This window comes from Natrix helvetica, assembly GCF_964273705.1.
Source record: "Natrix helvetica genome assembly, chromosome: 5".
Lineage (NCBI taxonomy): Eukaryota > Metazoa > Chordata > Lepidosauria > Squamata > Natricidae > Natrix > Natrix helvetica.
This window is the reverse complement of record NC_138551.1, coordinates 22,154,401-22,176,702: the sequence shown is the minus strand read 5'-3', so window position 1 is coordinate 22,176,702 and position 22,302 is coordinate 22,154,401. Positions and strand designations below refer to the sequence as shown.

Sequence of the window (22,302 nt, the reverse complement as noted above, 5' to 3'; positions counted from 1 at the left end):
GATTCCAAATGAATAGATAGCTGACTTGTTTTACAACATGAAAACCGATATCAGTCAATCAAGAAGTCAGTTTTGAGTCAAGAGCATATAAGAATCCAAAACCATATTAAAATCCAATGACAGAAAATGGGCAAGAAAACATATTAAAAAACAAAAGCCACCATAGAGTAGTAGAGTTGGAAAGGACTTCTAATCTAGCCCCCTGCTCTATATCATTTTAGATAAATGTTGCCCAATCTCTTTTTGAAAGCCTCCAGTGATGAAAGCCCACAACTTCTGAAAGCAAGCCATTCCATTTCCATGTTAATGGGGAACATTTCTATACCCCTATTATTCAGAAGTCCAGTACAAAATACTTTTCAAATGGGGAAGTGCTACTCCATCTCTGAAAACTGTTCCAGATTTCTGGGGTACATGGAATAGAAAGTAACAAAAGAAAGGCCATATTATGGTCACTGTTCTTAAAGGAGTTGTAAAGAATTTCATAAATCATATTCTGCTTTCTCTAACTTCATTTTCAAAGAGAGTGTATAAACTGACATAGAAATGGGGGAAAAACTTGAGAAAATTGAAATTGTTTAATACGTCAGCTTCTAAATGAATGTGGATTCTCTGCATGAATTTTTATATCCAAAATAAAAGACGAAGGAAAATGCTAAGCAATTTTATCTGCTTCCTATAATCGATCTAGATGCATTTCACTCCTACCATAAACATTTCAGGCCTTTCTTTTTTTAAATGTATAATTTTTATTCTTATTTTTATTCTGTACCATGCAAAAAGTTAACTTTAAGACAAATTAATAATAAGAATATCAGTAACATATTATTGAGAAAATTAGGAGACCTTTGTTGTAAAAAATTCAAGAATTCATTCACTGATCATTGGCTGTTTCTCAGATTGCTCCTTAAAGGTACATATTCATATGAACCAATCTTTGCTTCTACATTCATATTTGAAAACATGAAATATATGTGGATGAGTGGATGGATGGACAGACAAAAAGACAGTTCACAGTATTTTTACTTTGTTATAGTTTCTTTCTTACGTTTAATGTATATTAAAAACATCAAAAGAGTTAGCTGACAATTTCTATGAGGGATGCAATCCACAAATTGAATGCTCAAAAGATCATTAATCTCTTCAACTGCGGCAAATGCAGCTGAGGAAATCACGATAACATCTCCAGGTTGTTTTTCTTTGGTCATGTCCCGATCCTAAAGGTCATTTCCTACAATTCTTTGCCTTTCAAATTTTCCTCTTTGTATATTAAAGAACCTGATGGTAGGAAAGCTGAGAGCACATGGAATGTCATACTTTGCAACTTGAAACACTGGCCTTCAATTACACCAGCTGTTGTGATGACAAATGAAAATTCAATTCCCTTGAAAAATAGTAGATGACTAATAATACCAAAGCATATTCTGTTTTAGTATAATTTAACCCAACATTGTCATCTTTTGTAATTATTGGGAAGTATCTTGTCTAGAGAAGTAACTAGCAGATTCTCGATTGCAATATTATGCTCTGTCACTGATATCAACATCAGTATCCTATATTGTTTTTAACATCACTGCTAGTATCTGTGAACCGCCCCGAGTCCCTCCGGGGAGAGGGGGCGGTCTAGAAATCTAATAAATTATTATTAAATTATTATTAACAATTATATTAATATCAATAATGGAGCAGGAATAGCCATATGTCATTCTTATAATCAGGCACTTAAAAAATACTTTCTATTTCTGAAGAGAAATAACAAGAAAAGTTGCTGTATTATAAAATAAAACAGCCCTTACCCAGTTTTTGCAAAATTTGCCCAATACTTCAGTATAGATCTGCTCAGTGCTTCCTCTGCTTTAGTATAATTAACTCTTCGCTCTAGAGGTAATCCAAATACAAACTCAATTTCATAACCATGTGGAACTCCCATCCATTCTGGCCAAGCAAGTTTTGAAGATCGGTGCTCAAAGTAGTAAAAAAAAGCATTGTTCCCTGACAAAGCAAACTGTTTTATGAACTCTACTGAAGGACATGTGAAATAGTAATCCCCAATAATATCATCCATGGCCTCACGATAATTGAAAATATTCTTCTCATCTTCCCAGTCTGTGTAGTGAAAAGCAATAGATTCCAAACCCATTTCATTTAATTGTGGAAAAGCAATTTTCAAACCTGCCTGGAATTCTGTTTCATTGATAATGCTGTCATTATCTTTGCTGAAGCCAGGAACACCATACACAAGCATAGTAGTACCTTCATCTTTGTTTACTCCCATCAAGATCTGTGTTTGTTTAAAATGTCCATTTTTCAGCAATATTTCTGGCATATCAGCAAGAAAGTCACCATCAACTACGGGACAAAACTGCAAATGTATAAGACCGGTGGATATTGATACAGCTTCTCCTTTCTCCAAAAGCTCTTGGGGTTCCTTGTTTTGAAAACAGAATATGATCTCGGTTTCATTTTTGCCAGTACAGTGGAGGAGTTCAGCTAGAGCTAGAGTTCTTTTTCTTGCTTCAGATGGTAGAATTACACCCCAAGGAGCATTCCCAGATCCACTTTGCATGATCGCCCTCGTGAAGAGAGGATAGCTTTGAGGAGAAAGAAGATGGAAGCTAACAGATCCTGCTCCAGCACTTTCTCCAAACAAGGTTACACTTTTAGAATTACCTCCAAAGTTTCCTATGTTGTCATGGATCCATTGAAGTGCCAGCCTTTGATCAAACAAACCTACATTTCCTGGGGCGCCTTCATTTCCTGGCAAAGCCAAGAATCCAAAAGGCCCTAATCTATAATTCATTGATACAACAATGACTCTTTCCACACGAGCTAGAAACTTGCCATCATAAACAGAGAGTGAAGATGTTCCAGTGTGAAAGCCACCTCCAAAAATCCATACCATGACTGATGCATTTTTAGGCTTGGGAGAAGGAACCCATATATTAAGATAAAGGCAGTCTTCACTAAGTTTTGTGTTTGGATTCCACATCTCTGATCCTTCAAAGCCAGGGAAAGTATCATCTCTGAGTTGAAAGCAAGAGTTGGCAAACTTGGTTGCATCCCAAGTTCCTTTCCATTCTTCTCGAGATTCTGGCTTTTTGAAACGTAGCCTACCAATAGGTGGTGTTGCAAAAGGAATCCCAAGAAATGCAGTAACTGTTCCACCAAGCACAGGTAAATTAATACCTTTGACCATTCCATTCTTAGTAGCAATGATGGTGTCATCTCCAGCAGGGAACACCATCTTGACGAACATACAGAACAGAAGAAACCACATGATAATTTTTGTGTGGCTTGACATCCCATTGGTATGCATCATGAATTCTGAAATAAAAGAAAAAGGAAAGAGCTTAAGCAGAACTTTCAGATGCAGAAACACGGTGAGTCACTGCATTGGGGAACTGTGTTGTACAGCCTCAAGAGACTAACTGGCAGCTGTACTCAAAGAAAATGCACCTCAAAGACAATCCAGTTGGCAAAGTGTCTCAATTTCATTATTTACAGGGTATAACCAAATGGAAGTGAAGAAAATATAATAAAATCGTCACCTGTAATACCACTTCATTATGAACACTAAAATGAATACTCCCACAGTCACTGTCAATCATTCATCAGCTTGCTGGAATCTAACTGAAAATATGCATCTTCACTCAGATGATCTTTTGCCATGCAAACTCAGATCACAAGCCCAGCTCCTCCTTAAACTGGAGGTGATCCTGGTCTGCTTGTTTGAGAATAAAGGATGCAGAGGTATGAAAATGATTCTTGGAAAACTGTTCCTGAGCTCTTGATAAATGCTGGAATCTAATAAATCCTGGAAAATTCAGGGGAACTAAGTTTTGTCAGAATATTCATAAGTGGCAGAGACATGGTGACAAGGTCAGACAATGAATAGGAATGGCAACTAAGTCAGCCAATGAGAGCTGTTTAGAAACTGAAATAGTATTTGCTGGAGACAACTAGGTGCATGGGTGGGGTTTAGGATTAGCTTCACTGCCCTGTATAGAGGAGGTTCTCTTTGTCTGTATTAAGCTCTGTGTCAGGCCTGTAATTATGTTCTTTTTAGAATCTTTGGCCTGCCACACTTTCTTATAATTTTCTATCCTGTTTCAATAGTGTAGTAGTTGGGAGGGGGGAATAGAAAGGAGTAGGATTGTGGAATGTATTGTTATGGATTTTCTTAGAAGCTCAAGGTCGTCTTTTGTCTCCGCACCTCGACACCTGGCCGGAAGAAGATGGGTGTACATGCCAGCGTGGAAGATGATGATTGGAACATGTGATGGATTTGTGGGTGTGGGGATAGATCATGAACTTTCAACTGGGTGGAATTCCAGGTGCTAACATGCCTGTAGAATAAATTGGACTTTTAAAGATGTTTTTGCCTTGGACAATGGTTTATTTCTGCATGGTATTTAGAACCCTAACACTCTGTGCTGGAAATGAAACTAGTCTGGACCTGCTGCTCTGATTTGAAACTGAAGAACCACTCTTGGTATTATACATTTACATTTACATTTACACTTGTGGCACGCGAGCCAAAAAGGTTCGCCATCGCTGATCTATAGGCTTTCAAGCATGCATTTAGAGCAGCTCTCCACATAGCCTCAAATGTGGATAAATAAAAATTGATTGGAACATGCATAGTTACATAGCAACACCTCCTCACTAGCAATCAACACCTAGGTAAACCCAGATTAACACCTAGATTATCATTAGACTAACAATCAAGAAGCAAGCAATACCCTGATACACAATCAAGGAACCAACAATACCACTCCCACCAACACTGACAGGGCTAGTATATCAAATAAGAGCAAACCCCATTGATGATGTTAACTAGTTTGGGAATGAAATGTCTACAAGAAAAAAATCCAAGCTCTTCTTGATCAGTGCCCCTGATACAATGCCTTTTCCTGTAAAGTGAACATGATTTTGATCACCAAAGGTTGTACTGTATGTTGAATTGGCTCAAATGGGGAATATGTGTTCTGAGTATGGAAAAAGCTGACTAGGAAAAAACCAGAGGATTCTTAGAAGAACTTGCTTGGAATGTTTATTGCTAGGTAGAGGGTGCTTGGGTACTTAAATCCATATGTGTTCACAGCGACTTGTTTGGTAGGAATGGTTGTCTCTCTATGTGTGTTTTTGTGTATATGTGGATGTGTATACATTAATGTATAATCCCTATTGACTGTGTATACATTAATGCATAATCCCTATTGACATTGCTTAGTAATGTATCTAATTTATGTCTCGTTTAGGAGTCAATACTTAAATAATAGTAAAAAAAACATATTTGTATATTCTTCATAAATAACATATGGAAAAAGTTCCGTAATAATATGCAGTAACTTAGACATTTTGAGTAATTTCCTCTTGAAAGAAAGATATGGGAAAGGGGGGGAGTAAAGTATTCCATGTCCTCATTACTGTCATTTTAAACAATCTGTTCTCAAGTCATTTGAGTAATGCTTCTATCCTTAAAAGGGCAGAGTTAATTTCTGTGGAAAATACAGCTGCACAATTCTTGAAGGGCTGTTTCGCTCGTTGCCGGCAAAGATTCTGAAAGCGGAGAATAGAAAATAGGAACATTTTTCCTTTAAGTGTTTCCTAAGTGTATGACAGTATCAAAGGAAATGAAGGACAGAGAAGGATTATCAGGGACAATATTTCACTGATTCAGTTGAATGCAAGAGCAAATGAAAAGCCACACTATAGGAGCCAAATATCAAGGATAGGGACTGAAAGGAAGAGTAAATTTTATGTTCTGCATTCCATAAAGAAATATGAAATATTCTCTTTAAACGGTACTCATTGAGGATCTTACAGGAACAACATGTGCATGCATGACTGTTATGCTTTAATAGTGGATCAAGATCATGTGAAGGATCAATATAATGTGAAGTTCAGGTACCGCTTTACAAAGCCTTACTAAGACCACACTTAGAATACTGCATCTAGTTCTGGTCATATGAGGAAAAAAGGAGGTTGAGACTCTGGAAAGAGTGCAGAGAAGAGCAACAAAAATCATTAGGGGTCCGGAGACTCAAAGAGGAATTGGCATGTCTAGTCTAATGAAAAGAAAGACTATGGGAGAGATGCTAGCCCTGCTCCAATATTTGAGGGGCTCAAATATTCTGCAATCATCCTACATATTTTGTTTTAGGTGATGTGCATTTTATTCCATTTTATTCTTTTAGACATATACCTGCAGAGTATATTAATACACATTCTTGTGTTTTCCTATTTTATTATTATTTTACAATATAAATTCCTTGCCATGATTGTATTTCAACTCATTTAATTTAATTTTTGTGTTGTATATTTTGTAAATTATTCAGCAGTAACTGAATAAACATTGTCATTACTTTTAAATGTTTGTCTACTGGAAATGGAATCAAACACCAACTTCAAGAATGCCAGATACAAAAATGATACCCAAGGTTCTTTTCTCATTATTGAATGCAAAGACATTTTCTTTTTCTTTTTTCATGCTGTCCTTTAATAAGGGTAAGAGTGACCCATGTACAATCATGAGGGAATTTTAATGTCTGGAAACTTGTTTAATACATGATTACTTGTATCTTGAGCTCTGCAAAATCAACAGCTCTGACTAATGAAACCAGAGTTTATTTTGAAGACTGGGAAAGAAGTCTTTAAGGTACATGTATGGATTTTTAACAGCCTGACCTGCCTTTTCCATTTTAAAGAATATGTTTAAGGCATCTCAAATACTCATGACAAACACAGCATTTTTTTTAAAAAAAGGACCTGATCCTATTTCTGTGGTAAAGCACATTTCAGCAGATATTAGGAAAAAAAATATTATTTGAGAGCCAAAAAGTTGCTACTGTTGATCATGCTGTTGAACAAACAGTGTAAGTTGATATGAGTTCTTGTGTTCTTTATCATAGGAAGGAGGACGGGAGCTGATTCAAACAAAGAACTTTCAAATATAACTCTCCATATTATTCTTTCAATTTCAATTTAGCAAGTCCAGAGAAATACTGTGACAAGTGTAATTATCTAGAGAACTGCAAGTCTCTATTAAGGTGAGAGTAAGAAAGTTGACCTTGATGAAAATCACTGGTGGGTTGCCAATTTTTTTACTACTAGTTTGGGTACGCTCACGTGCATGCGTGATACTTCTGTCCATGAGCAGAAGCATCTGTGAGGGTGGGCAGAGCCTCCCGCCACCTCTACTGGTTCACCTGATCCTGGCCGAACCAGGAGCAACCCACCTCTGATGAAAATGTGCAGAAACTGTTACCTAGGCAAAAGGGGTTAAAACATTTTTTAAAGTCCAGAGCAATGAGATAACTTTGGAAAGAGATTTCATTTATTCACTACAATATAAAAAGGAGTAAGCATAGCATGATCAAACCATTAAGATTCTGTATTATATTCAATCTCAATTAAAAAAAACAGTCTTAGCCTTCATTTGGACTTGATTCCTGGTCTGATCCAGAGGTAGTATTCAGCCAGTTCTGACAGGTTCTGGAGAATCAGTAGCGGAAATTTTGAGTAGTTTGGAGAATTGGCAAATAGGCTGGCCTTGCCCCCACCCCCTCTGGCTACCTCCCAGCATCCCAGATGATCTTCTTTTGTTGCCCTGCACAGAAGAATGGAACTGGAAAGCAGGTTATTGGTGTGGGAGGGAATGGGGATTTTGCAGTAACCTTCCTCCAGAAGTGGGGAGAGAATGGGGATTTTGAAGTATGCTTCCCCTGCCACGCCCATAAAGCCATGCCCACAAAGCCATACCATGCCCTCAAAGCCATGCCCCCGGAACCGATAGTAAAAAAAAAATTGGTCTGATCTACTAAGCAGGGCTGACAATTAATATGGAGTGGCAAATTTAAGAATAGATGTAACTGAGATTAAATTACCGTGTTTCCCCGAAAATAAGACAGGGTCTTATTTTCTTTTGCCCCACGAAATATGGCCTTGGGCTTATTATAGGGGAGGGCTTATTATTTCTGGGGCAGGTAAGAAGCAAGGCGCGCCTTTTACCTTTCCAGCTCTGTCGTATTCCTCGCCATTGTATTCAGGGAAGTGGCTGGTAAAAAAAAAAAAAACTTCTCGCGAGTTCAATCAAACATCTTGAAATCGCGAGAAGGTTTTTTTTTACCAGGGGCTTCCCTGAATACAATGGCGAGGAACACGACGGAGCTGGAAAGGTAAGAGGCACACCTCGCGGCCCAACACCACCCACCTCGCTCCAATGGTAAAGGCAGCCTGCCTCGTTCCCTTCCCTGCCATCCCTTTAACGAGGGGTAGCAGGTGGGGGGGAGAAGCAAGGCATGCCTCTTAACTTTCTAGCTCCATTCCATTCCTCGCCCTTTCGCCGATTGAATCCACTTGTAAAAAAAAACCTCATGAGTTCAACTCGCAAGATTTTCTTTACAAGGGGATTCAATGAGCGAAAGGGCAAGGAACGCGACGGAGCTGTCAGTCTCTGGTAGCGCTAGGACACGCGTCGCGCTTCTCCCCCCCCACACCTCTCACCCCTCACTAAAGGGACGGCAGGAGAGGGAACCAGGCAGGCTGCCTTTACTGTTGGGGTAAGGTGGGCGGTGTTGGGCTGCGATGCGCACCTCTTTCCAGCTTCTTCGCATTCCTCGCCCTTTCGCCCATTGAACCCCCTTGTAAAAAAACCTCGCAAGTTGAACTAATGAGACTTTTTTTACAAGGGGATTCAATGGGCGAAAGGGCGAGGAATGCGATGAAGCTGGAAAGAGGTGCGCATCGCAGCCCAACACCGCCCACCTCACCTCAACAGTAAAGGCAGCCTGCCTGGTTCCCTCCCCTGCCGTCCCTTTAGTGAGGGGTGAGAGGTGTGGGGGGGAGAAGCGCGACGCGTGTCCTAGCGGTACCAGAGACTGACAGCTCTGTTGCGTTCCTCGCCCTTTCGCTCATTGAATCCCCTTGTAAAAAAAATCTCTCGAGTTGAACTCATGAGGCTTTTTTTACAAGGGGATTCAAACAGCGAAAGGGCGAGGAACGGAACGGAGCTGGAAATGTAGGAGACGTGCCTGGCTTCTCCCCACCACCACCTGCCGCCCCTTGTTAAAGGGACGGCGGGGAAAGGAACCAGGCAGGCTGCCTTTACCATTGGGGCAAAGTGGGCGGTGTTGGGCCGCGGGGCGCACCTCTTACCTTTCTAGCTTTGTTGCATTCCTCGACATTGTATTCAGGGAAGCCCCTGGTAAAAAAAAAAACCCATCTCGCGATTTCAAGATGTTTGATTGAACTCGTGAGAAGTTTTTTTTTCACCAGCCGCTTCCCTGAGCACAATGGCGAGGAATGCGAGGAAGGGAACCAGGCAGGCTGCCTTTGCCGTTGGGGTGGGCGGTGTTTTTTTGCACGAGAAGGAACAGGCAGGAGGGGGTGATCACATTGCTGGCCTGCCGCTGTTTTTGCGGCGAGCCCTCTTTTTCCCCGGAAGCTGTACCAGTAGGTGGTACAATGTTAATGGCGGGGACAGGTTGCGCATGTGCTTAAATATTTGGGGTGGGCTTATTTTCAGGGGAGGGTTTATTATGGCACATGCTCTGAAAAGCCCGATTGGGCTTATTAGCAGGGCATGTCTTATTTTAGGGAAAACACGGTACATGAAAGCTTTTGCTGGAATCCTATTATATGTTTGCTGTATATGTATTGATTTATACCATTCAATTTTAGCATTTTTCTCTCTCTTATATGTACATTTTAAAACATAGTTCCTTTCAATTATAGCTAGCCATAGATATTCAATGGGAGAAATTACTAGGGAATAATCCTGTGACATCTAAAGAGGGACTTTTTTTTTCTTAGATACACATCTGTTAAATAGAACAATGATATTTAGTTCTTTCCCAGCCTTTGCCTGCAGAGATAACAGAGGCAAGGTTAGATCATTCATTTGGAGAACTGCTAAACCTGGACAACTTACAAATGTGTGAACATGTGGACAGCTTGAAGATGTGTGGACAACTCCCAGAATTCTTCAATTCAAGAAGTAACTCAACTCCTAGAATTCCCAGTCTTCAACTCCCATTGCTGGAATTTTGGGAGTTGAGGTCCACACCTCTTCAAGTTGCCCAGGTTGAGAAAAAAATGTGCTAAGCATGGGAGATGAGTTACCAAAAAAGAAGGGAATACATTAACTTTTTTTTTAAAAAAAAGTTGAACTCACTCCTATTTATACCTACCTAGAAGTATTACTTTTATGCATTTTGATAGTGATTACTCTTAGATGAGGGTACAGACATGATGCAAATAAAGCAAAACAAGATACCCCCCCAAAAAAAAATCAAGGCTACATATTTCTATTAATATTAACATTGGGTCCAGTGTTACAATAAACTACACAAGCATTTCTCTTCACAATTGGAAGATATTGATTTGAATTGTACATGCTTAGATTTACCAAAAGTGTAATCCATTTTTCTCTCTCATAATATGATAATATAAACTAGAAAGGAAAAATATGCGATGATCCTGTCTACATTGAAGCAAGTCCCACTAAGTATAGGGTTGGATTGAAATCTAAATTACACATTTAATTAAAAACTGCTTCTTGATGTAAGACATTAATCAAAGTAATCTAACGTACTTAAGAAGGTGAGGAAAAACATGTTGAAACATGGGTCTGCATCTTCTCTACATTGCATCATATTTAAACCACATATAATTTAATGGGATTATTTGCAAGTATATATGTTGAATACTGAATCTATATTTGAAACAAAACAAAACTTGCCTTTCAGAGAGAACCTTAACATTCAGTTAAGTACAGCTCCTTCCAACACCTATAGAATGCCTATTGTTTAATTGCATAAATTCAGAATTTACAAGCAAAATATTTAGACCCCTGTGCTTAAATGAAAGAATCAGCATTGAAAAGAAAAAAAAGAAAGGAAAAGTAAAGAATAACATGTCAAGTTCATAGGTTGATGTTCTATTAATATGAACACCACACAAGTACACATAGCAATGTGCTGTCTGGCAGCCAATGTTAGCTATTAACTATACATATTGGAACCTGTCATAATGTTGTACAAACCAAATGGTCTATGTAACACTTTTTGAACTATTTTAATTTTCCACTGATTAGCAGTTCAGGTTATCTATTTATATATATATAGCAATCAATCAAAAGTTAGCTTTATGTGACTTATGCTAACCCAAAGCAACTCAAAACAAATTCTCACAAGATTAAAAGTAATTAGGAAGTTTCTTACAGATGACATCCAAATTGAAACACAAGTTTAGAAATGTTTATTTTTAAAGATATGTTTCCATTTAGCCTTAACTCCATGGAAGTAAAGCAGAATATATTTCACTATTATCATTCAATCAAGCAGCACAAATTGATCACAGTGATTGCTTCCTCTCCTTGTAAATCTTTAGTCAACCAAGAAATCTATATACAAGGCAATGCGACCTCAATTTAAATTCAGAAAGTGGTTAAATTAATAAATGGTTTTATTAAAGTTCAATTTAATTTACTTAGCCCAGAATCCATTGAATAATACTATGGTTCAATACACCTGCCTGCTTTCTTGTTTCTTCATTTCCATTTGCAAAATAAAGTTGGTATTCTGAGCAGAGCAGCACATGGACAGAACGTAGCATTTTAGCAGAGTGCAATTCTGTACATATCAAGCGTAACTATAACTTATGCTGATAGAGATCAACGTAAATAGAGAATCTCTTACCCCAATTCGTGTTATAGAGAAGCCAACTGAAAGAGGGGGAGAGGGAGGGAGAGGGAGAGAAAAAGAGCACGCAATGCTCTTTAATACTTCAGGAAACTGCAGTGTTCAGCTGCTTCTATAAAGCTTCCAAATTGGACTGCTGACATTATAATCAACTGTTTAGGACAGTGATCGCGAGACTTGGCAACAGGAATCTGAACTGAAGGCAGGCAGTCTTTATATCTGACATCTGTTCAAAATAGCTGAAAGACTTGAGAGTTAACAGAAGTGGGGGATTTGAACATTCCATCTTCTTTGATTTCTCAGAAAATGAGAAATGAAAGAAGTACACTTTTAGTTAGAAAAAGCAACCAACTTCGTTTTACTTCTACAGAAGAAAAAAGTCTGAGAAGAAAAAAATCCTGTACTTCCCCTGCCCGTGTTGGCTTTTGTTCTCTTCCATTCACAGGTAATAATAAAGAATGTATTGTACTATGTTCTTGGACATCAGAAAAAGTGATCGGTCCTAAATGAAGATCACACCATTTTTATGAATTTTCAATTTTATTTTGATTTTGTTTTGCTTTGTTTTGTAAAAAAAAATGGGAGAAAGAGAGATAGTCAAGAAGAAAAATAAGAATATTGAGAGGGAGGGAGGGAGGGAAAGAAGGAAGGAATGAAGGAAATATTGCAGGATGTGTATAAAATATTAAAACTGTATTCATAACAGTTGAAAATAGTACAAATATAATGACAGAATCTCTACTGTTGGTTTATGGAAATAAGAAAATATATTGTTACATATTTTTTTTAAAAAAAACGTCATCCATATCCACATATTCCTTATTAGATACTTTCTAAGAATAACATTATTAATATGAAATTGTAGCAAAAAGTATAACCATGTCTGTTCCTTTTACCAAAACCTTAATATAATCCTTATATAATGTGCTGAAAAAGAAACATTTAGCAAAACATGGTACCTATTTTTAGAGAGCAAAGAATTCTCTGCAGTCTTTGACCTCTTTCATGAATTTGGTCACTGCAGACTATTTTCAGATATATTATTGAATGATTAGCCTCATGGGAAAATGATGCCATGGAATAACACAAAAAGAGTAAGTTGAAGGTTTGTTTTGACTTTTAATTTGCCCTGCAATGTTACACTTTTCAAAAGTCTGACTGCACATTGCCTAGCAACTTACAGAGGACCAAAGAAGGTTCTGCTTGTGTGCGTATGTGATTGTGTTTATAAAGGAAAACATTTAGCATGTCCTAAATCTTGGGGGGGGGGGGCATCACTGCTGGTGAACTTGATTGATTGGAATCTTTTTTTCCCTTTCTCTTTTGAAGTATTTCATAGTAAACTACAGTCTCTTCTATCCAGGATTCTTTAAGAATCAATTGTCTTCTCCTTTTCTTTCTTTTTTAATGTTCTACATTCTTCCCTCGAGTTTCTTGAATCATAGCCAGGGCTTCCAATTAAGTTAATAATATTCAAGTCTATCAGCATTTTGTCGCCTTTGAGACATTCCATAGATTACATGTGATGGAATATCATATTAACACTGTCTTCTGGATACAGATCAAGATGTTGATTATCACCTAGAAAGACATTTCCTGATTAACTTATCTATAGATCCCACACATCCTGGACATTAACTGTTTGAACTTCTCCCCCCAGGATGCTGTTATAGGGCATTACATGCCAAAACAACGAGACACAAAGATAGTTTTCCCCCACCCCATGCCATCGTTCTGCCAAGAACCTAATTCCCACAGGACTGTCTTATGTCTAAAGATATTTATCCTTTTACAGGACTGTATTGCTATTATCATTCTTATCTTTCCTACTACTGTCTCCTCTTGGTATTTTATGATTATCACGTATTTGTATCTTATAATTTATGATCCATGACTGATCACTTTGTTATTTGTATATACACTGACAGCCTATGCCAGTGATGGCTAACCTTTTTGGTACCCAGTGTCCAAAGTGCCAGCACAAAAACCCCAAATGCAACGCATGCACCCTCCGTGCATGCATGTGCAACCTCCATGCATGTGCCCCACCCCACTGCATCTAGTTTTGGCTTCCAGGTTGGTTCAGGAGGCTATCAGGCCCAAAATGGTGAGTGAGGGGGGCACATGTGCCCAAACCCCCCAAATGCAATGTGAGCATCTGCCACACATGCGCTCCATCCTCCAGCATGCGCGGCAGTGACCTGAAAATCAGATGGCCAGTGGGAGGCATGTGTGCATGCGTGGTGGAGCTGAGCTGGGGCGACAGCTCATGTGCCTGCAGAGAGGACTCCATGTGTCACCTGTGGCACACGTGCAATAGATTAGCCATCAGGGGCCTATGCACTGGAAACAATTTCCTTGTTTATCCAATCACACTTGGCCAATAAAGAATATTCCAATATTCCAATTCAATCATACTCTTTCTGCTCATGCTATGAGAATCAGCATGGCAGGCATGCTTCTGGTACCTTCTTTGAAACAATATCACTTGGAGAGTTGCAGATAAGCTGAAAATACAGTTCTAAAAATTCCCTACTGGTGTAGGAAAGGGTAGTCACTGACGTTCCTCAATACTTTTTGAAGCGGGCAAGGCAGGGCCTTGTCTTTGATCTTTTCTGCTAGTCTATTTCTGCTTCTGCAGGATAGAAGGTCTACAGATGAGTTCATTTAGTTCACCCATGCTTTTGACAAGACACTCACTTTGTTTAAGGCCTCAGTTTGTAGAAAATGATGCTAGTGCACTGAGCTTACCTATATTTTGTTTGATTCTCTCGATGCATCTTGAGTGCATTTAAAAGCTCTGAAATGAGAAGTTTAACACTTCCATTCTCCCATGTATACAAATAAGATGCAGATAACCCTTTTTTACTGGAACAAAGTAGTAAATTTAAATGCTTGGAAGAGGAGATTGGAACGCTTGACTGGGACCAAGTTTCAATTATTGTTCTGATTATTACTTGTTCCTTTGAGTCTAACAATGCTGTGAATGGTGAAATGGTGCTTGCAGATGAGATCATACTATATGCTTTAGACTAGACTAGACTAGACTAGAATAGAATAGAATAGAATAGAATAGAATAATAGAGTTGGAAGGGACTTTAGAGATCTTCTAGTCCAACCCCCTACCTAAGCAGGAAACCCTACACCGCTTCAGACAAATGTTTATCCAACAACTTCTTAAAAAGTTCCAGTGTTAGAGCATTCACAACTTTGTGAGTGGAGTCAGGACACAGAAGATAAGTATCATTTTAGAAGAATTGATTCCCATATTTTTATATACTGTACATGTGGGGGGGGGTGGGGGGAATATCTGAGCACCAATCTATTGATAGTGCAGACAACAGTCAATGGCAAATCCTGTGTGAAAAAAGCCAAATGCCCATTAGCAAAAAGCCAAATATAGATCTTCTACCTAGACCTTCTACCACAAAAGAGGAAAAGGTCTAGAGCTTGAAACTGCAGAGCCATGCCTTCTCCAAGTCTGGAAAGCTACACAGATGAATCATCTGCCCAAATCATAACAAATATTGCAGAGAGGCTAAAGGAAGTACAAAAGAAGACATGGGGCAATGTCTTTAGAGAGACATACCAATGACTTGTAGAACAAAGTGATGGATTTAATGGGTCCTTCCAGGCCAAATTCTAGGTTTTCTCCTATAATCTTAGCAGCAGATTCAGTGTTACACTAAAATATCTCTTGGAGCAACTTGCAAAAATTAACTATGACATTTGCTGAAACACATAACAAATGGCACAAGAAAAAGAACTCAAAGGGGAGAATATAATTGACAGGTTTACTCTGTGTGAGCTAAATCATAAAGTAAAGCAACAAGCAAAGGAAGACTATACAAACTCATAAAAAGCAATAAAGGCAAAAGGTAGCATCATAAAGTGTCAGAAAGAACTGCAACAGAAAAGAGGGCTCTTGAAACCTTTCAAGAAAGATGATAAATGTCACTACAACCAAAAGAATAGAAATTGAAAAAGAGTGCCAGTTTCATTGTCTCAAAAGCAGCTATCACAAAATCTTATCATTCAAAGGAATACTCAACAGTGCCAAAAATTGAAACAAATGAGGTTCTTCATGAAATAAGACTAGAAAAGTCAAGCAAAGACCCAAGTGTAAATGCAGTTATCTACACAGTTTACAAATAAATGAATAAACACTTGCAAAACCACTGATCAAATTATTCAATGACTGCTTAGATTCGTGAGATATTACCAAATGGAGGAGGAGGAGGAGGAGGAGGAGGAGGAGGAGGAGGAGGAGGAGGAGGAGGAGGAGGAGGAGGAGGTGGTGGTGGTGGTGGTGGAGGATACCTCCAAAGGATTATAAACTGCCTCCTGAACTACAAGTGTTCTACAGCCCAGAATTTTTTCACACATGAAAAATTGGAGAAAGTTTGAAATGAGTATCAGTCTTGGGAGCAAACTAGCTTCCACAAAAATTGTTTAACATTGACCACATACAGTACATACAATCAAGCAGATTATAGAATGAGCATGGGATGTTCATATGCCCTAGAGCTAATCAAAACTACTACTGCAGGCTACTTCTGTTGCCTGAAGGCTGCCTGCCAATTGGCAGTTCAAATTTCACCAGGCTCAAGGTTGACTCAGCCTTCCATCCTTCCAAGGGGGGTAAAATGAGAACCCAGATTGTTGGGGACAATATGCTGACTCTGTAAACCTTAGAGAGGGCTGTAAAGCACTGTAAAGTGGTATAGAAGTCTAAGTGCTATTGCTATTGCTATTATTCACACATATACACACACATACAAATTTCTTCATAAGAGGAATTCATATAGTTTCTTTGAAGCCAACAGATATAGAATAATATTTTCAGCCACAGCAATCCTTTTTATCAAATGCATGAAATGTTATTTTGAATTGCACAGACTATCTTGAATGGCAAGAATATTTAGAATTCAGTATAACCACAGCAATAGCAGCCTTATGCTGGTTAAAATATGCTGGATGGGCCATACTGTGAATTTCTGAAATCTAGCATACAGTGATGGGATTATAAAAAGTGTGATGTTGGGTAAATGAAACATGACCATATTAAAAACTCCAATGTGGACAAGTCATAGAAATGTTGCTGTCATTGGAAAATTGTTAATGCATGTAGTGTAACATAAAACCATTTCTTTGAAATATAAAAATAAAAAGTTGACCTTTTGATGAACTGTAGCACCACTGCACATATTAAAACCTGTTTTCGATTTTTTTTTCAAGAACAGCATTTCAAGATCAGTTATAGAGGATTGGTAAATGCTAGTAGAGATTACCAGGAAATAGCACACCCTCTCAGTTCATGCAAGAGTCAAAAAGTCAAGTAAGCAGCTCTGTTTTTTCCTTAGCTTCATTTCCTTGTCGGTAATTTAAGGGATTATTTGTTGAGACACTTCCTTTCTGTTTTTATTTAATGTGGAATGAATGTGGACATCAATTAGAGCAGAGATAATTTTATAGGTTCCAGTATTATTATTTCCAAATTGTACCTTAACTTAGTTTAACAATATCTTTTCTATATGGCAATACTTGTAGTCATACAACTTCTGAAAAACAGGAAATATTTACAAGATAGGAAATCACACTAAACTAATACAAATTAATCCCATTCCCTAAACTTCCAGACTTTTGTAGTACTTAGTAGAAGTGAGATTTAGGAGAGAAAATGAAATAATTAAACAATGGTTTAACAGTGGCAATGCTGCTGATGAAACCAAGAACTGATAAAAGTCAAAAGAGCTAGCCTAAGTCAAAAAGATTTAGAAGTGAGTTGTACACTGCTCCCAAGGAACAACAGCATTTGAGTTCTACTTGAAATAAACTTTACTCTTAGAAAGAAAGAGATGCTCAGTGGCTCAGTGGTTAAGACACTGAGCTTGTCGATCAAAAGGTTGGCAGTTCAACTGTTCGAATCCCTAGCACCGTGTAATGGGAGTGAGCTCCCGTTACTTGTCCCAGCTTCTGCCAATCTAGCAGTTCAAAAGCATGTAAAAATGCAAGTAGGAAAAAAGGAACCACATTTGGTGGGAAGGTAACAGCATTCAATGCACCTTCAGCATTTAGTCATGCCTACATGTCTTCGGACAGCGCTGGCTCTTCAGCGTTGAAACGGACATGAGCATCGCCACCTAGAGTTGGGAGCGACTAGCACATGTGTATGAGGGGAACATTTACCTTTACCTTAGAAAGAAAATTTAATGATTTGAAATTAACAGTACCCAGTCTGGACGCTATATGAATTTGTATGGGGTGATAAAGGATATTCAATCCTAAGCAGGCTAAGTGGCTGTAGTTTTTTTTTTTTTTTGGAATGGGGGGCTAGCTCTGTTAATATTCCACATTCAGTCTTGTACAATCAAAGTTTCCTCTTGGATTCATAGTTCATGCTCAGGGAGCAACTGTGGCCCAGAAGAGATTTGCATTGTACGTTCAGTTGTACCCATTCCTGGACTGGAAAGCTGTTTACTTTTCCCATAATCATCCAATGAATGCATTAGTGTAATGCAGGTTACATGGAGCTGCCCATGAAGAGCATTTGGACACCATAGCCAGTCCAAAATGCAGCAATGTGGGCAACTATGAGAATGCACTTTATGGCAATGGACCATATGGACCACAAGTGGCAATGGTTACCAGGAAAAGGTTAACAAATGGTAAAACTGGCAAAATAGTTGATTTTCTTAGAAACTGGATCCTCTGCTTAAGTTGATTTCCAAGTTTATACAAGAAATATTAGGCAACATTATGTGTTTGTTATTATTTTATGTTTAACCAGGCTTAAGCTGTCTGGTTTAGTTATTTGTGAGTTGGACAGCTATATAATAATAATAATAATAATATATTTATTTCTTAGCCGCACCCTCTCCCGAAGGACTCGGGGCGGCGTACAACAAAACATACGAAATAAATATGTAAACAAAACAAACATAAAGCAAAAACATACACTGAGACATACACAAGGAGGAGGTCGATTGATAAAAACAATTAAAATACAGAATATAAAACCCCTAGAAATTAAATATAATTAAAATACCCGGTTAAAAACCCGTCAGGAGCGATATGGTTAGATCAGAGTTGAGCCAGGCCAGCTGCTTGGAATAAGTGGGTCTTAAGCTTAATACGGAAGGAGCGGAGGTCAGAGGTATTCCTAATATCCGGGGGGAGGTCATTCCACAGGGCTGGGCCCGCCACAGAGAAGGCTCTACTCCTAGGCGCCGCCCCACGACATTGTCTAGCGGACGGCACCTGGAGGAGCCCCTCTCTGTGCGAGCGAATTGGTCGCAGGGATGTATGGGGCAGAATACGATCCCGCAAGTAACTAGGTCCTAAGCCATGGAGCGCTTTAAAGATAGTTATCAAAACCTTGAAACGCACCCGATAGACCACAGGAAGCCAGTGCAGCTCGCGCAGGAGCGGTGTCACATGGGAGTACCTAGTACTCCCCATAATTACCCGCGCGGCTGCATTCTGGACCAACTGAAGTCTCCGGGTGCATTTCAAGGGAAGCCCCATGTAGAGAGCGTTACAGTAGTCCAAGCGAGACGTCACCAGCGCATGAGTGACTGTGCGCAAGGCATCCCGGTCCAGTAGGGGGCGCAATTGGCGCACCAGGCGAACCTGGTGGAACGTCCCCCTTGCCACGGCTGTCACATGGTCATCCATGGACAGCCGGGCATCCAGGAGGATGCCCAAATTGCGCGCCCGCTCCACGGGGGCAAGATGAATGCTCCCAATGGCCAATGATGGGATTAATTGGCTGAACCGGGGGGCTGGTACCCACAGCCACTCCGTCTTGGAAGGGTTGAGCTTGAGTCGGTTGTCATCCATCCAGATCCGTACGGCTTCCACACACCGGGACATCACTTCGATGGCCTCGTTGGGGTGGTTCGGGGTGGAAAAGTACAGCTGAGTATCATCAGCGTACAGATGGTATCCCACCCCGAAACCACGTATGATCTCACCCAGCGGCTTCATATATGTGTTGAACAGGAGTGGCGAGAGGACCGACCCCTGTGGCACCCCACAAATAAGGGGGCGTAGGGTCGACCTCTCTTCTCCTGTCAACACACGCTGCGTCCGGTCAGAAAGGAAGGAGCCGAACCACCGCAAGACGGTGCCCCGGACCCCCAGCCCCTCGAGCCGGCGCAGCAGGATACCATGGTCGATGGTATCAAAAGCCGCCGAGAGGTCTAATAGGACCAGGATAGAGGAACAACCTCTATCTCTGGCCCTCCAGAGATCATCCACCAACGCGACCAAGGCCGTCTCCGTGCTGTGACCGGGGCGGAAGCCGGACTGGCGCGGGTCTAGATAATCATTTTCCTCCAGATGTCGTGGGAACTGGTAGGCCACCACACTCTCTACAACCTTCGCCACAAAGGGAAGGTTGGAGACAGGACGATAATTGGCTAGCTCCAAAGGGTCCAGGGAAGGCTTCTTGAGCAAGGGTCTCACTACCGCCTCTTTCAAGGCGGCCGGGAGGGACCCCTCGCCCAACGAAGCATTCACTAGGCCCAGGAGCCAGTCTCGTGTAACCTCCCAGGATGCCAGTACAAGCCAGAAGGGACACGGGTCCAATAAACATGTGGTGGGCCGTAGTCGTCCACGCAATCTGTCCAAATCCTCGATGGCAACCAAGTCAAACTCCTCCCAGATCGAAACCTCAAGACTCGCCGTGGGCGTCTCCACTGGACCACTGACTGGAACCCAGTCTCTCCGGATTTGAGCGATTTTATCCTGCAGATATTTACCAAATTCCTCTGCCCTGCCCTGTAAAGGGGCCTCCCGCGGCCTCTGAAACAAGAGGGAGCGGGACACCTGAAACAGGGCGGCAGGGCGGTTCTCCGCGGACGCAATGAGAGTGGCACAATATTGACGTTTGGCCGCTCTCAATGCCACAAGGTACGTCCTTAAATGGGCTCGTACCTGTGTTCGATCAAATTCGCAGCGAGAGGATCTCCAACGACTCTCTAGACGTCTCTTGCGGCATTTCATCACCCTCAGCTCCTCGGTAAACCAAGGGGCTAGGGTGGATCGTTGCCGCCGGAGAGGCCGCAAAGGCGCCATCTGGTTCAAGGCCCCGGTAGTTGCATTATTCCACGCAACCACCAGGTCCCCTACCCGGGGGCGGGTCAAGGTTACAGGAGGTGGCCCAAGCTCCGTCTGGAACCTATCAGGTTCCATCAGGCGCCTGGGGCGGAACCATCTGGAACTTTCCGGTTCCGCCTCCCCGCGGCGGGAGGTAGCACCAGGGAAGTCAAGACGAAGGAGTGAGTGATCTGACCATGACAGGGGAGTGATGGTTAAGTCCCCTCCTCCCAGATCACTCAGCCACTGGCCAGAGACGAAAACAAGGTCCAGAGTGTGTCCTCCCTCGTGTGTTGATATAAATCTTCTAAATCAATAAATACTTTCTGAAGTATTACTTTCTGAATTCGGTATATTGGAATTTTAACAAATGGAAAATTCTGTTGTACATGAAAAGCAGATCCTTTTTTGTATAACCTTTCAAAGTAATAGAGTAATAGAGTCTGTATAAGCTAGTCTTAAACTTTCATTTATTGTTGAAAGGTATGATATAAATCATTATTATCTAAATATGATTATTTGGAATAGTTCAGATCTTTGAGCTTATAATTAGCTGCAAAACTTTTCTGATAAGTTCCTCTTTTTGCTGCCACTAGTTAATTCTGCTGAACACTTTTCTTTTTGTTGAGGTCACTGTCAACAGGTTTTATGAGAGATTAGTTTAGGAAATACTATATAAATTGTTCAAAACAAACTCTGGAAATGTTCTGACCTAGGCTTCCTGATACAGTCAAGCACATGCTTAGTCCCAAAAGCCCTCTTTTTATTTCAAAGGATGTGAATTATGTTCATTCACAGCCCATAATGAGTCACAAATAGTTTGTAAAGAGTCCAACAGTAGTCTGCCAAAGTCTTTTGGGATAAGGCTGATGAGCACCCACCTTTATCTTCCTTGAAATGCTGCCAAAACCCTAATTGGTAATTAGCTTGCAAGGCCACATGGAGCAAAGAGTCAAAACAGAATCTTCAGAATTTAAACCGACCAGCATGAACAAAGTGGCTTCCTGCAAAGGCTCATGTGCCTTTGCTCCTACTTTATGTCCTATGGGAGGGACCAATCACTTCCAAGTCTTACTCCCAAGTCATCCCTTTTGTCTTAACCATTCTTGCCTTCTGGCAGTTCTGCGCATACATGCACTGGGAACATGCTCCCCCTGTTCCTCTGCCTTGCTGATGTCCGATATTGGAGACTCCGGAGGCAACACATAACTCCCAGATGGCCCTGGCCCCCTCTCTGCCTCTGATACAGAGCCCTCGTCTGTGCTCCTCCCCAACTCCTCATTATCCAACTCTGCTGCCAGCTTTGCAGGCCACCAGCAGACCACAACAGGAACAAGATACTGGATTTTTTCCCCTCAGATCACCAGCAGCTTTTTTAAAGACAAAATTGCTGTTAACTCTCTGTCTTGTTTTGGATACCACAATTGAGAAATACAAAATGGACATTCCCAAGTAGTTCTGCAAACTTAGTATGGAAACCTATCTGTTAGACTAG

The 22,302-nt window shown here is 40.4% G+C and overlaps 1 protein-coding gene across 3 annotated transcripts in view; it reads right to left on the bottom strand.

The window, feature by feature from the left end:
- The window catches only part of BCHE (butyrylcholinesterase), a 116,890-nt gene that overhangs the window by 38,987 nt on the left and 55,601 nt on the right, over positions 1–22,302 (bottom strand). For 2 of the 3 annotated variants that reach the window (XM_081955360.1, XM_081955359.1), the window contains exon 2: positions 1,797–3,324. In XM_081955360.1, coding sequence (XP_081811486.1) covers positions 1,797–3,319 — 1,523 coding nt within the window. In that variant the 5' untranslated portion in view covers positions 3,320–3,324. Of the gene's footprint in view, positions 1–1,796; positions 3,325–11,702; positions 11,810–22,302 lie in introns of those variants that run through there. The other variant, XM_081955358.1, reaches the window with a different exon arrangement.